The sequence below is a fragment of the Schistocerca serialis genome, chromosome 6 (assembly GCF_023864345.2).
Source record: "Schistocerca serialis cubense isolate TAMUIC-IGC-003099 chromosome 6, iqSchSeri2.2, whole genome shotgun sequence".
Lineage (NCBI taxonomy): Eukaryota > Metazoa > Arthropoda > Insecta > Orthoptera > Acrididae > Schistocerca > Schistocerca serialis.
The window spans coordinates 519872947-519888033 of NC_064643.1; the positions used below are offsets into that span (position 1 = coordinate 519872947).

The window sequence follows — 15087 nt, forward strand, 5'->3', positions numbered from 1 at the left end:
GCTACACCACTGCAACTTCATAACCACTTCTACAACCCTTTAGATCACATAACATCAACAGACACGAAGAAAATAAATTGGAAAAAGAAAACACTACATGGCAAGCACCCGTATCATCTAACACAGCCACACATCGATCAAGACACATCCAACACATGGCTAAGAAAAGGCAATATATACAGTGAGATGGAAGGATTCATGATTGCAATACAGGATCAAACAATAAACACCAGATATTACAGCAAGCATATTATTAAAGATCCCAATACCACAACAGATAAATGCAGACTTTGCAAACAACAAATAGAAACAGTAGATCACATCACAAGTGGATGTACAATACTAGCAAATACAGAATACCCCAGAAGACATGACAATGTAGCAAAAATAATACATCAACAGCTTGCCTTACAACATAAACTTATAAAACAACATGTTCCCACATACAAGTATGCACCACAAAGTGTACTGGAGAATGATGAATTCAAATTATACTGGAACAGAACCATTATAACAGCTAAAACAACACCACATAACAAACCTGACATCATGCTCACCAATAAAAAGAAGAAATTAACACAACTAATTGAAATATCCATACCCAATACAACTAATATACAAAAGAAAACAGGAGGAAAAAATTGAAATATACATCCAACTGGCTGAGGAAGTCAAGGACATGTGGCATCAGGATAAAGTTGACATTATACCAATTATACTATCAACTACAGGAGTCATACCACACAATATCCACAAGTACATCAATGCAATACAGCTATATCCAAACTTATATATACAACTACAGAAATCTGTAATTATTGATACATGTTCAGTTACCCGAAAGTTCCTAAATGCAATATAACACGTACCATACAGTTAAAAGGAAGTGACGCTTGATCAAGGTCCGCGTCACTTTCCATTTTTAACCAGACTTAACATCTGAGAAAGTAAAGAAATAATAATAATAATGAGAATGAAATTTTCACTCTGAAGTGGAGTGAGCGCTGATGTGAAACTTCTTGGCAGATTAAAACTGTGTGCCGGATCGAGACTTGAAATCAGGACCTTTGCCTTTCACGGGCAAGTGCTCTACCAACTGCGCTACCCAAGCACAACTCATGCCCCATCCTCACAGCTTCAATTCTGCCAGTATCTCGTCTTCTACCTTCCAAACTTCACAGAAGCTCTCCTGTGAACCTTGCACAACTAGCACTCCTGGAAGAAAGGATATTGCGGAGACATGGCTTAGCCACAGCCTGGGGGATGCTTCCAGAATGAAATTTTGGAAGGTAGGAGACGAGATACTGGCATAATTGACGCTGTGAGGATGGGGCGCGAGTCATGCTTGGGTAGCTCAGTTAGTAGAGCACTTGCCCGCAAAAGGCAAAGGTCCTGAGTTCGAGTCTTGGTCCGGCACACAGTTTTAATCTGCCAGGAGGTTTCAATAATAATAATAATAAACAAAAGCCATAATCCTCAAAAGTTGCAAAAAAGCAACTTATTTTCTACAAAATGTCTTAACCGTTTTTATTTTAAATCGTTACCTGTTACACTTTCTATGTGTGCATTCTGCAATATCTTCTGCTGGTGGTGCTTTTTGATGATGACTTCCCTGGGTTGTTTATGATTATAATATAAGGTTCCATTGATAACCTAACAGACACACAAACAAAATCCATTACTACAAGAAACTGATGATTTATATTCGTGATTTCAAATAGTCTAATCTACATACAGTTTTAATGGTAAAAGTAAGTATTTGTCTAAAACATCCCCAAGTTAAACTTCACAGCACATATCATGCAAAAAACCTATATTCAAAGAAAGATAGGGCTGTTCAAACAGCAATTAGAAATGAAAACTCAATGTCAGCTTTGCAGAACTGAAAGAATTTTCCTATGTTACTGGCAAGAATGAAAAGTAAAACGGCAGGTAGACTGTATCCAGAATGAGATTTTCAGTCCGCAGCAGAGTGTGTGCTGATATGAAACTTCCTAGCAGATTAAAACTGTGTGCCGGACCGAGACTCGAACTCGGGACCTTTGCCTTTCACGGGCAAGTGCTCTGCCAACTAAGCTACCCAAGCACGACTCACGCCCTGTCCTCACAGCATTACTTCTGCCAGTACCTCATCTCCTACCTTCCAAACTTTACAGAAGCTCTCCTGTGAACCTTGCAGAACTAGCACTCCTGAAAGAAAGGATATTGCAGAGACATGGCTTAGCCACAGCCTTGGGGATGTTTCCAGAATGAGATTTTCACTCTGCAGTGGAGTGTGCACTGATATGAAACTTCCTAGCAGATTAAAACTGTGTGCCGGACTGAGACTCGAACTCGGGACCTTTGCCTTTCGCAGGCAAGTGCTCTACCAAGTGCTAGTTCTGCAAGGTTCGCAGGAGAGCTTCTGTAAAGTTTGGATGGTTGGAGACAAGGTACTAGCAGAAGTAAAGCTGTGAGGACGGGGCGTGAGTCGTGCTTGGGTAGCTCAGTTGGTAGAGCACTTGCCCGCGAAAGGCAAAGGTCCCGAGTTCTAGTCTCGGTCCGGCACACAGTTTTAATCTGCTAGGAAGTTTCAGGTAGACTGTATATTTGTGTAAGGTAAAAACATTACTTAGGTACTCAGCTGAAGACAGAAAAAGTATAGGAGAATGAATTACAACTGATTCAAAAGCAAGAATGAACTAAGATTTAAGAGAAGTTAATAAACACACACAGCAGAACAAATACATTTATAGTACATGTTGATGCTCATAAATAAACTATATGCACTGCAACTGAAATGCTAATTAAAATAAGTAATTCATGGTTAGGAAAAGCAGTACACAAGTTGAATGTGTCTGATACCTTTATAATTCTACACGACACTGTGACTTGAGAACAACTTAAAAAAGTTATTAGTCACTCCGTGAGCACATCATCTGATGTTCTACATACAAGGACTGAAAATTCCTGTTAGCTACATTGGAAACAGAAGTGTCCTTTGTAAAAATGCAAGAGAAGTAGTTGTGTCTCATAAACAGTATTGATGTTACAGACATGTGTAACTACATTCATTAAAAAATAACAATGCATTCAAATAAATATTTGGCTATCGTTAGAAGATATACATCAGCTATTTAATTTAATTGTGAAATAAACCTCTTTTCTCTAAAGTTGCAGTTTTTCTAATAAATCACTGGGTTACATTTAGCTGATGCATGCACAGTGTTAACAAAAAATGATACTGTGTTATAATGCAGTAAACAGATTCAGTTTTTAGATCTCTTTGTCTTTTGTTAATAAATACCTAGCATCGTTCAATATCTCTGAACGTCCTGTTTTAATGCATGATCTCTGGAATATGATAAACGAATGAATGAACAAGAATCTTAGTCCACCATGGACTACATGGGACCAGCCACGTATGTAGGAGAACCTCTTGGAAGCTGTGACAGTAGAAGACAGCTATGTCAGACTGAAAGCTTGTACTGCATTATCAAAGTGCTAATATAGTAGTTAAGATACACTGAAGTGCCAAAGAAACTGTTATGGGCATGCATATTCAAATACATAGATATGTAAAAAGAAAGAATACAGCGCTGTGGTCGGCAACAGCTATATCAGACAATAAGTGTCTGGTGCAGTTGTTAGATCAGTTACTGCTGCTATAATGGCAGGTTATCAACATTTAAGTGAGTTTGAGTGTGGTGTTATAGTCGGGGCACAAGCAATGGGACACAACATCTCTGAGGTAGCGATGAAGTGGAAATTTTCTTGTACGACCATTTCACGTGTGTAACATGAATGTCAGAAACCTGACAAAAAATCAAATCTCCAACATCGCTGCAGCCGGAAAACAATCCTGTAAGAACGGGACCAATGACAACTGAAGAGAATCATTAAAATAACAGAAACGCAGCCCTTCTGCAAATTCCTGCAGATCTCAATGCTGGGCCATCAACAAGCATCAGCGGGCAAACCATTTAACGAAACATCATCAATATGGGCTTTTGGAGCCAAAGGCCCACTCATGTAGCCTTCATGACTGTATGACACATCTACATCTACATACATACTCCGCAGCCCACCATACGGTGCGTGGCGGAGGGTACCTCGTACCACAACTAGCATTTTCTCTCTCTGTTCCACTCCCAAACAGAACGAGGGAAAAATGACTGCCTATATGCCTCTGTACGAGCCCTAATCTCTCTTATCTTTGTGGTCTTTCCACAGAATATAAGTCGGTGGCAGTAAAATTGTACTGCAGTCAGCCTCAAATGCTGGTTCTCTAAATTTCCTAAGTAGTGATTCACGAAAAGAATGCCTCCTTTCCTCTAGAGACTCCCATCCAAGTTCCTGAAGCCTTTCCGTAGCATTCGCATGATGATCAAACCTACCAGTAATAAATCTAGCAGCCCGCCTCGTAATTGCTTCTATGTCCTCCCTCAATCCGACCTGATAGGGATCCCAAATACTCGAGCAGTACTCAAGAATAAGTCATATCAGTGTTTTATAAGCGGTCTTCTTTACAAATGAACCACATCTTCCCAAAATTCTACCAATGAACTGAAGACGACTATCCACATTCCCCACAACTGCCATTACATGCTTGTCCCACTTCATATCGCTCTGCAATGTTACGCCCAAATATTTAATCGACGTGATTGTGTCAAGCACTACACTACTAATGGAGTATTCAAACATTACGGGATTCTTTTTCCTATTCATCTGCATTAATTTACATTTATCTATATTTAGAGTTAGCTGCCATTCTTTACACCAATCACAAATCCTGTCCAAGTCATCTCGTATCCTCCTACAGTCACTCAACGACGACACCTTCCCATACACCACAACATCATCAGTAAACAGCTGCACATTGCTATTCACCCTATCCAAAAGATCTTTTATGTAGATAGAAAACAACAGCGGACCTACCACACTTCCCTGGGGCACTCCAGATGATACCCTCACCTCCGATGAACCCTCACCATCGAGGAACACTCACCATCGAGGACAACGTACTGGGTTCTATTACTTAAGAAGTCTTTGAGCCAGTCACATATTTGGGAACCAATCCCATATGCTCGTACCTTAGTTAGGAGTCTACAGTGGGGCACCGAGTCAAACGCTTTCTGGAAGTCAAGGAATATGGCATCCGTCTGATACCCTTCATCCATGGTTCACAAGATATCATGTGAAAAAAGGGCGAGTTGCATTTTGCAGGAGCAATGCTTTACAAAGCCGTGCTGATGCATGGACAGCAACTTCTCTGTCTCAAGGAAATTCATTATATTCAAACTGAGAATATGTTCAAGAATCCTGCAACAAACCGATGTTAAGAATATTGGTCTGTAATTTTGAGAATCCGTCCTTCTACCCTTCTTATATACAGGCGTCACCTACGCTTTTTTCCAGTCACTCGGGACTTTACGTTGGGCAAGAGATTCGCGATAAATGCAAGCTAAGTAAGGAGCCAAGGCAGTAGCGTACTCTCTGTAAAACCGAATTGTAATCCCATCAGGACCTGGCGATTTATTTATTTTCAAACCATTCAGCTGCTTCACACCCCAGGGATGTCTATCACTATGTCCTCCATACGGGAATCTGTACAAGACTCAAACGGAGATATGTTTGTACAGTCCTCCTGCGTGAAAGATTTCGTTTTGCTGTCTTCCGTTGCCAGGCCAGACTGATCAGTGAGTGACAGGATGGAAGCCTCCAACCCGCTTACTGATTTTACGTAAGACCAGAATTTCCTTGGGTTTTCAGCAAGATCTTTTACTAAGGTATGACGGTAATAGTGGTTGTAAGCTTCGTGCTTCTCTCTTTTTACAGCAGCACGAATCTCCCGATCTTTCTTGTACCGCGAGTGCAACTGTCTTTGCTTCCTGAGCATTCCCCATATTGCGCTGTTAAACCATGGTGGGTCTTTTCCGTCCGTAACCCACTTTTTCAGCACATACTTCTCCAACGCGTGATTTACAATGTGTTTAAAATTTGCCCTTAATTCTTCCACACTCATCGTACCGGAAGTAAATGAAGTCGATTCATTTACTAAGTGAGATGCTAACAACTGCTTATCTGCTCTTTCTAGTAAGAATACTCTCCTAGCCTTCTTGACCGACTTTTTAACTTTCGTAACCATAGTTGTAATGACAACATCATGATCACTAATCCCTGTCTCAACACTGACACCATTGATGAGGTCTGGTTTGTTCGTGGCTACCAGATCTAACATATTTCCATTACGCGTTGGCTGTCGATTTAGCTGCTCAAGACAGTTTTCGATTAATGTGTTCAAAAGTAATTCACATGACAGCTTGTCTGTACCACCTGTAATGAATCCATAGACATCCCAGTCTATACTAGGTTGAAGTCGCCTCCAACTAATATAGCATGATCCGGGTACTTCTGCGATACAGAGTGTAGACTACTTTCGAATGATTCTAGGACTGTCACGGTGGAACCTGATGGCCGGTAATAACACGCAACAATTAACTATTTCTCCTAGCCCTGTTAAATGTGTCCAGATCACTTCACAATCACACTCTATTTGGACCTCAGAAGACACAATATTTTTGTCAACTGCAATGAAGACACCACCTCCTACGGTGTCTAATCTGTCTTTCTGATACATGTTCCAACCCTCACTAAATATTTCAGAACTTCCTATCTCAGGGTTCAGCCAGGTCTCAGTCCTGAGAATAATTTGCGTGCCACACGCTTTCTGGAGGGCAGGAAATTCAGGAACTTTATTCCGAACACTCTGAAAATTTGACATCCTGTGTCCATTCATGTCCATTGTGCATTTCGATAGACTTGGGCAATTCCAGCAGGAGAATGCCACATCCTACACTTTCAGAATTGTTACAGACTGGCTCTGGGAACACTCTTCTGAGTTTAAACACTTCCGCTGGCCACTAATCTCCCAGACATGAATATTATTGAGCATATCTGGGCTGCCTTTGAAAGTGCAGTTCAGAAGAGATCTCCACCCCCTTGCACTCAACAGATTTATGGGCAGCCCTGCAGGTTTCACGGTGTCCATTCAGCAGGTGTAGCTATGGGCAGCCCACTGTCCCCTGTGGTTGCCAACATGTTTATGGAGAGTTTTGAGGAGAGGGCATTGGAGAGAGCCACATTTAAACCCACATGCTTCTTTAGGTATGTGGATGACACCTTCGTGATCTGGCCACATGGGATGGACAGGCTCAATGAGTTTCTTGAACATCTTAACTCATGCCACCCTAATATCGAGTTCACCATGGAACTGGAGAAGAATGGCCAGCTGCCATTTCTGAATGTACTAGTCCAGAGGAAAGCAGATGGATCAATTGGCCACAGTGTATACCGAAAACCAACACACACTGATTTATATCTGCAGGCCAGCAGCTGTCACCACCCTGCACAGAAGAATGGGGTTCTGAAGACTTTAGTCCACAGAGCACGTGCCCTGTCAGACCAAGAGAATCTACCTATAGAGATAGAATGTCTCAAAACAGTTTTCTCCAAGGATGGATACACGGACAGACAAATTGAGAGGGCACTCCAACCAGCCACTATACCACAGGTTCCTGCAGAAGACCAAGATGAAGCAAAGAAGGTGGCATATCTGCCCTATGCTGGCTCTATTTCTGCCAGAATCAGTAGGATCCTCCATAAACACAATATCAAGTGTGTTTTCTGTCCATCCAACAAGATCGGGGGACTGCTGGGGAGTGTCAAAGACGACCTAGGGTTACGAAAACCAGGGATTTACAATATACCTTGTCAATGTGGCATGTCCTACATTGGCCAAGTGACAAGAACTGTGGAGATCAGGGGCAAAGAACATCAGAGGCACATTAGATTAAGACAGGTGACAAAGTCAGCCACTGCTGAACACTGTCTAGAACTAGATCATGCCATGAAGTATGAGGATACCAAGATTCTAGCACAAACACCCAGATTTTGGGACAGTGTTATAAGAGAATCGATAGAAATTAAAATGTCTGACGATCTTATGAACCGTGATACAGGGTACCAGCTAAGCAGAGCCTGGGATCCAGCTCTGGAATTGTTAAAGGAGCAACGGGACCAGCTGCAACACTACACAAACAGAAGAACCAGAGACATGGAGATGGAAAACAAGCCCCTGACGGACTGCCAGGTGCACCAGACCGAAGATGGAACACCCAGAAGTGGGACTGGTGGGCGCGGACCGCAGAGGGAACATCCAGAGCCGCAGCGGACGAAAAACGGAGCGGCAACGCTCCAACAGGTCGTGGTGGGCAGGCGCGGACCGCAGGGGGAACGCCTGGTACCCCAGACCATAGATGAAACCCCCAGGAGCGGGTTTGGTGGGCGCGGACCGCAGAGGGAACACCTAGAACCACAGCGGACGGAAAACGGAGCAGCAACGCTCCAGCAGGTCGCAGGGAATGGGCGCGGACCACAGAGGAAGTGCCTGCAGCCGTTGGTGGAGGGGGAAGGCCATAGGCATAAATACTGGACCAGGTCCACTCGAGGAGCAGTCTCAGGTCGCACCAGATGAAGGTTACGAGCTACGTGACCAAAATATTGTGCTAGTACGACGCTGATATCCGGCAGAACACCAGACAACCCAAGATGTCAATATTCTTATAGTTTCCTTCTAATTTCTTTACAGTACCAGCAGGCAGAGGACCAAATTTAGTGGCAAGCTCCTGTATACATAAAAATACATGAGGTAACAGTCTCCCTGAAACAGTGCTGTGCTGTATAAGAGTGGGTAGTTTTGGAGAGATTGAGGTTTTTCACCAAAATGGTCATTACACCCCAGCAATCCAGTAACCCATTATATGCTGGCATCCAGTCTAGTCAGTGTTAATTATGTAAGCAACGTTGGAATTTGACATTAAATGTCTTCTTGTACACAATACTTATCTCTGCTTCCAACATTTCTCCAAAGCCATAACATCACATTCGCTGATGAATTTGATGATTTTTTGTCGTCTTACTAAATGTTTACATTTCAAGCTTTCTACCCAGGCACCAACAGCAATAAATTGGTGATGAGACTTTGGTCCACTATCACCACTTTGGTCCACTATCACCAACCAGAAACAAAAAGGTCAATCAAGGAAGGGTGCCACAGCTCATTGCTAAAATAAACGCTCAACTGTCTGCTGGAAATGTAATGGTCATTCTCTTCAAGTGTATGAGTGGTGTAGGAAGTTTAAAAGCAGTGTAACTTCTGTAGCGGATGACCCAAGACCGGGGCAGGATCACCACTTAGTGACAGATGAGAACATTGTATTACTAGAGGACCTGGTAAAGGAGAACAAATGCGTAACTCTTAATGACATTGTCAAAAGTTTGAAGATAAGTACTGGTTCAGTGCAGAATATTGATCACAATGTACTGCACTTCAAAAAAGTGTCTGCAAGATGGGTGCCACATCAACTGACTGTCAAATCGAAAGGCATTGATGCCTGTGAAAAACTTTTGCCTCGTTTGCTTGTGGGCTCACTACCACCAACCAGAAACAAAAAGGTCAAGCAGAGAATGGTGCCACAGCTCATTGTCAAAACAAAAAAATAGTGCACAGTCTGCTGAAAAAATCATCCTAATTCTCTTCAGGGATGCAAATGGTGTAACTTTGGCACACTACAAAGATAGGGGTTTGACACTAATCAGTACTTCTTATTCAGACATGCTGAAAAATCAGCTTCATCCTGCAATGAGGAGTAAACAGTGGGGTCTTCTTATTTCAGGAATATTGCTGTAGCATGACAACACCCGACTGCATACAGCCTGTAAGACAGTTTTGATTATTCAGAAAAGTAATATGAATGTCTGGTACATCATCCTCATTCACCAGACCTTCCTCCCAGTGACTTTATCTGTTCGGTGCTGGCAAAGAAGCAATGGGAGGCAGGAGATGAAGAGGTGAAAACCCTGGTGTATGACTAAAAGAATTCTTTCATTGTGGTATCTACACACTTCGGAAGTGGTGAAATACGGACATACTATGACACGTAGGTTTTTTGTTCACTGTTACAATTAAAAATATTACACCATTTTTAAGTTTTTCATTTGAATCACGCTCATATATTATCTTCTACAAAACTTTTGAGAAGGTTGTTATAATGTAACGTATTACTTAGTATCTGTCCTACCACCTTTCTTAATAGGATGGTCTATCAATGGAGTACTTAGCCTGGAAAGATACTTCGTAAAATATATGCACGACTGAGTTAGTAGTTACCTCAGAACAACAACCTTTCAAAATTTTGCTTGAAATATAATCAATCCCATGAGAAGTTCACTTGTAAGAGTGATATCCCTGCAAGAAACTGGAGTGATCTGAAATTGACTGAATGCTTGTGGAACTGATTGCCATATATACTGGAATGCTTTCTTTGGCTGACAGTTGATAGTGGTCTATGCTAAGTCACATAAAGGCTTTGATTGAGCTAAGTAGTATAAGAGCAAGAACAGAGGTTTTTTCATTCAAAAATGCTATTTTATGTACAGTAACACAGGAGTAATTGTCATAGCTATCAGTCTAAATAGAATTGCACTGATCATAATTTGATGTCAGCACTTTACACAAGAAACCAGAATGGGCTGCTTCTGTTCATTCCCCATCCTTGAAGGCTCTTCTTTGTGATGAGATTTGTAAGGACAGTGTGTGACTGAGAAAGAACGAGTTAATTCATAATGAAGAGAGCATACACAATATTCTGTTGAGTGACATGTATAAATAGCCGCATTATATAATGCACATTGAATGCTTAGACATTATGCTGTAACAAGTTCAATTTCAGAAAAGGTACAACATTCTAAAGTTGCTCATATGTGCATCTAATTACTTCACTGTTGTTGAAAACCATTATCTGCACTAGTGTTAATGACCTGGAACTGTGATTAGTGTCTGAAATTTTGAGTAAACCTAGTTTCTGAAATAATTATGGATAGTGACACACCATTTATCAATTAGAAGACAGATGCAAAGCAGACAAAATGTGTTGCACTGTTTAGCATGTTTATAACTAACTAATGACTTCAATTCACACTATTTGTTTCCTTTTTCTATAATGTACATCTAAAAGTTAAAAGAATGAACATGGTGGATAATAGCATGGTCATAAAAAAAATACACATTAAGATATGCACATCAGAGGAGGTAAGCTGAGGAAGGGAATTGTTGTATGAGTCACAAATTTATAAACTATGTGAAGTTTTCACTATATCTCTCGCAAATTAGATGAGATTTTAGTTCTCATGGAACTGTGATTTCAGTACACACAGAGACATGCCACAAATGGTAAGAAAAGTGTAAGGTTATAACATAATCAACAGGCTGCTTATTGCTCTTTCCCTTCCATCCACATCTAGTCCATCCAATACTTTTTTCCTCTCTATCTATTTCTGTTGCTCCCTCAGTTCAGTCTGGTGGAGGACACATAATGTCATAATATTACTGACAATGAAATTTTAAAACCGTTAATGGATGACTGGAGTTTCCATATTTAAAATTAATTAAATTCTGTTGCATCTCATCATAATCTTAAAAAGGAAAATGAGAGCACAGTATAACTCAGTTAAAAATGCTGGAGTGGTGTTATTGCAAGGCACTATTTTGAATCATATGACTGTTGATGAGTTTACTTGTCATACTGCCTGCCAGCCACCGGTTTTCCCCTGAACACTGCTGACAAGTTAAGTCGCACCCATTTGCTGACCCCCGAGTGCTATATGAGTGCTGATGACGAGATAACTCACACAGTGGACCTCCCACCCTATGCCTCAGTAGCTTTTCGCTTTTCTGGACGATAGCTTGTTGTCCAATTCTTTGTCTGTTGTGAGCCTAGGCTTTGCAATACAGTTCACTGTTCAGTGGAATTTACTTCAGTGTTCTTTGGGTCCTGTATTTTACAAAGAAAATGGCAAGATGTCATGGGTGCATTGAGGAAGAAATCATGGAGAGTCTTATGAGGAGCGACAATGAGGATGAACTACTTGATCTTGAGGAAATTGATAGCTCTTCCACAGAATCAGAAAACTGTAGTCATAAACTGTCCAAGTCAACAGGGGTGTCAATGTAGTCTCGTTTTTCAACAAGAGATGTTGGCTGATCTCAATCTGAAGAAAGTGATAGTGAAATGCCTATGAAGAAATCACGTCTTAAGAGAGAAATTTGACTGGAAAGAAAATGATTTTCAGCCAGTTGATCACACACATTTGATGATACATTATCGGGACATGTGTAAAATAGAGAATGAGCCAAGCATTCTGTCAGTTTTCATGTTATTTTTTATGGGAGTCTCACCTAACTCTGCCACCTCAAATATCTCTGGAACAACAATAGATATTCACAAACGGTTTTCACAAGCATGAATGTACAGCAGGGACTTAGGAAACCAAATACTGTGCAAAATTTTAAAATGTAAACACATACGATTTTCAACATAAATTTGAGTATTTTTAAATGGACACGCCCTATTATTTCATATGCAATCAATAGCATAAAAAAAAAATCACAAAAATAATGACGTTGGTTGCATCGCAATATGTCAATTACATCCCAAGAAATTATGAAGCTAAGTTGATGCTTGAAATAAATGGAGCGCACAGCTAACGCAAGTCCTGAGACTCAAGTGTGCACCTCATGCTGCCGGTAACTGTGACATGATTGATGTACTACATCAGTGGAGTGTTAATGTACGGTGTGGTATTGTGACAACACATCATTGGCCTGTATTTCACTGATGGCACTCCAAAAGGGTGATAGTTTAGCCCCTTTTTGAGCTGTACCTTACTTGAACTGGTCCACCTGTGTGTGTCAAATAACGCGGTATCAGAATGAGGGATGTCTTGCGTATAATGTTTATTGTTGCGAAATGACAGCTAGAGGTACAATTAGTGGTAACACACTTGGTTTCACATTTCTAAACATCATACATTCTGAAATATGTGGCTACCGCAACCGCGTCACAGTTTATGACGTAATGCATTGCATGCAGTACTGTGCTCAGAGCAGGGGTTGCCTGTATCCTGCCATAAACATACCAGTATCACCACAGCACACGGTACACCTTCAGTGTACAAGTGTCTCCTAATCTGGTCTGCTGAACTGCTCTCATACTGTAACATAATTCACATACGTTGCCACATTAAAACCTGTTTCCTTGTGGCTTGTTACAATTGCCTTCATCTAGTCGATATGCCAGCCTTCAGTAATGAAGAAAAACTAGATATTGTTTTAATTTATGACGAATGTTACAGGAATGCAACCACAGCTTTGACAATGTACGCTGAACGCTACCCAGATCGGCGGTGTCCATCAAGTTGAACCACTGGCAACATCTGCAAGACACTCACGGAAACAGGAAGCTGGGCTCCCACAAAATGTTGACGTACAATGCCAGCGACTGGCAATGGAAATGAAATTGCTGTTCTGGCTGCCATAGCACACAATCCTCAGGTGGGTGTACGAGAAATTGCACGAGGTGTAGGAATAAGCCACAGTAGTGCATACAGAATCTTGCATGGGCATCAGTTTCATCTGTTCCATATCTCACTGCACCAAGAACTGTATGGGAATGCTTTGAATCCTGAATTCATTCTGTCATTTTGCACTTTAGCAGTTGCAAGGTAATCCAGTATTCCTAAGCAATATGTTGTTTACGGATGAGGCTTCATTTACAAATAATGTGAATCTGCGGAACATGCACTACTGGTTCGTGCAGAATCCCCATTGGATTCGCCAAGTTGCTCATCAATGACAGTGGAGTGTCTATGTTTGGTGTGGTATCATTGCTAACTGTATTGTAGATCCCTATTTTTACCATGGAACATTGAATGGACAGCGAATGCATCATTTCTTCAACACATACAAGCACTCCTCATGAAGGATCTACGATTGGAAACTCGGCAATCGATGTGGTTCTAACACGATGGGTGTTCCGCACACAATGCAAAAGTTGCCAGAGACATTCCAAATAGGTGCATGGGGCAGGGAGGTACTGTGCAATGGCCAGCATGCCCCCCCCCCCCCCAGCTTGATGCCATTGGACTTCTTTCCGTGGGGTGCAGTGAGAGACAGAGTGTATCAAGAACCCTCAACGACAGTAGAGGATATGCAACATCGTATTACTGCAGCGTGTGCAGAAATATCTGTAGAAACTCTACAATCTGTGCAACACTCTCTCGTTACCCATCTGTAAACGTGTACTGAAGCAAATGAAGGGCACTTTGAGCATATGTTGACATGACACACTTTCATTGGCCATGATGTGGGTGTATTTTTTTATGCTGGATGTAATGAACAACAATACAGTTTGTGTGTGACAGGGTACTAGTAAATGTGTTTAGCAAAGTGAATTCAAGTGTGCCATCTCTAATTGTAGCTCTAGTTGTCATTTTGCTAGAATAAACAAACATTTACAATTTAAAAAATGTAACTTTGCATTGGACGTGTTACTTGTTTATTTTTGTGGATTGTGCATACCTTCCCATTGTGAGAGCCCCTGACACAGGCAACGTAAGGTGCACACTTGAGTCTCAGGATGTGCGTTAGCTGTGTGTTTCATTTATTCGAAGCATCAACTTCACTTTGCAATTTCTTGGGATGTAACTGACGTATTGCAATGCAACTAATGCCATTATTTTTGTGATTTTTCATGCTATTGATTGCATACAAAATAATAGGGGGTGTAAATTTAAAAATACACAGTTTTGTGTTGAAAATAGGGTTTGTTTACATTTTAAAATTTCGCACAGTATTTGGTTTCCTAAGCCCCTGCCATACGTTCATGTTGGTGAAAACCGTTTTTGAATATCTATTGTTGTTCCAGAGATATCTGAGGTGGCAGAGTTAAGTGAGACACCCTGTATAGCCGACAAAACAAATCGGTTTTATTTATTCACCAAGGAGAAACTCCAGAATCATTGCATTCTGGAACATCAGTGTGGAAAGATACTGGATATGAAGAAATGTATTGTTTCATAGCTGTTTGTCTCCTCATGTGTCGCATGAAAAAACTGAAAATTAGCTAATCCTGAACCAGAGATGTTCTCCTAAATACTCCAATTTTTAGTGAACTGATGTCAAAAGACAGCTTTTTGTTCTTATGAGAA

The 15087-nt window shown here is 41.1% G+C and overlaps 1 protein-coding gene across 2 annotated transcripts in view; it reads right to left on the bottom strand.

The window, feature by feature from the left end:
* The window catches only part of LOC126483992 (uncharacterized), a 91573-nt gene that overhangs the window by 59859 nt on the left and 16627 nt on the right, over positions 1–15087 (bottom strand). The window contains exon 5 of one of the 2 annotated variants that reach the window (XM_050107297.1): positions 1545–1653. The exons of the other annotated variant lie outside the window; for it this stretch is intronic. Within the exon in view, the coding sequence (XP_049963254.1) occupies positions 1545–1653 (109 nt within the window). The remainder of the gene's footprint in view (positions 1–1544; positions 1654–15087) is intronic. 2 annotated transcript variants of the gene reach the window in all.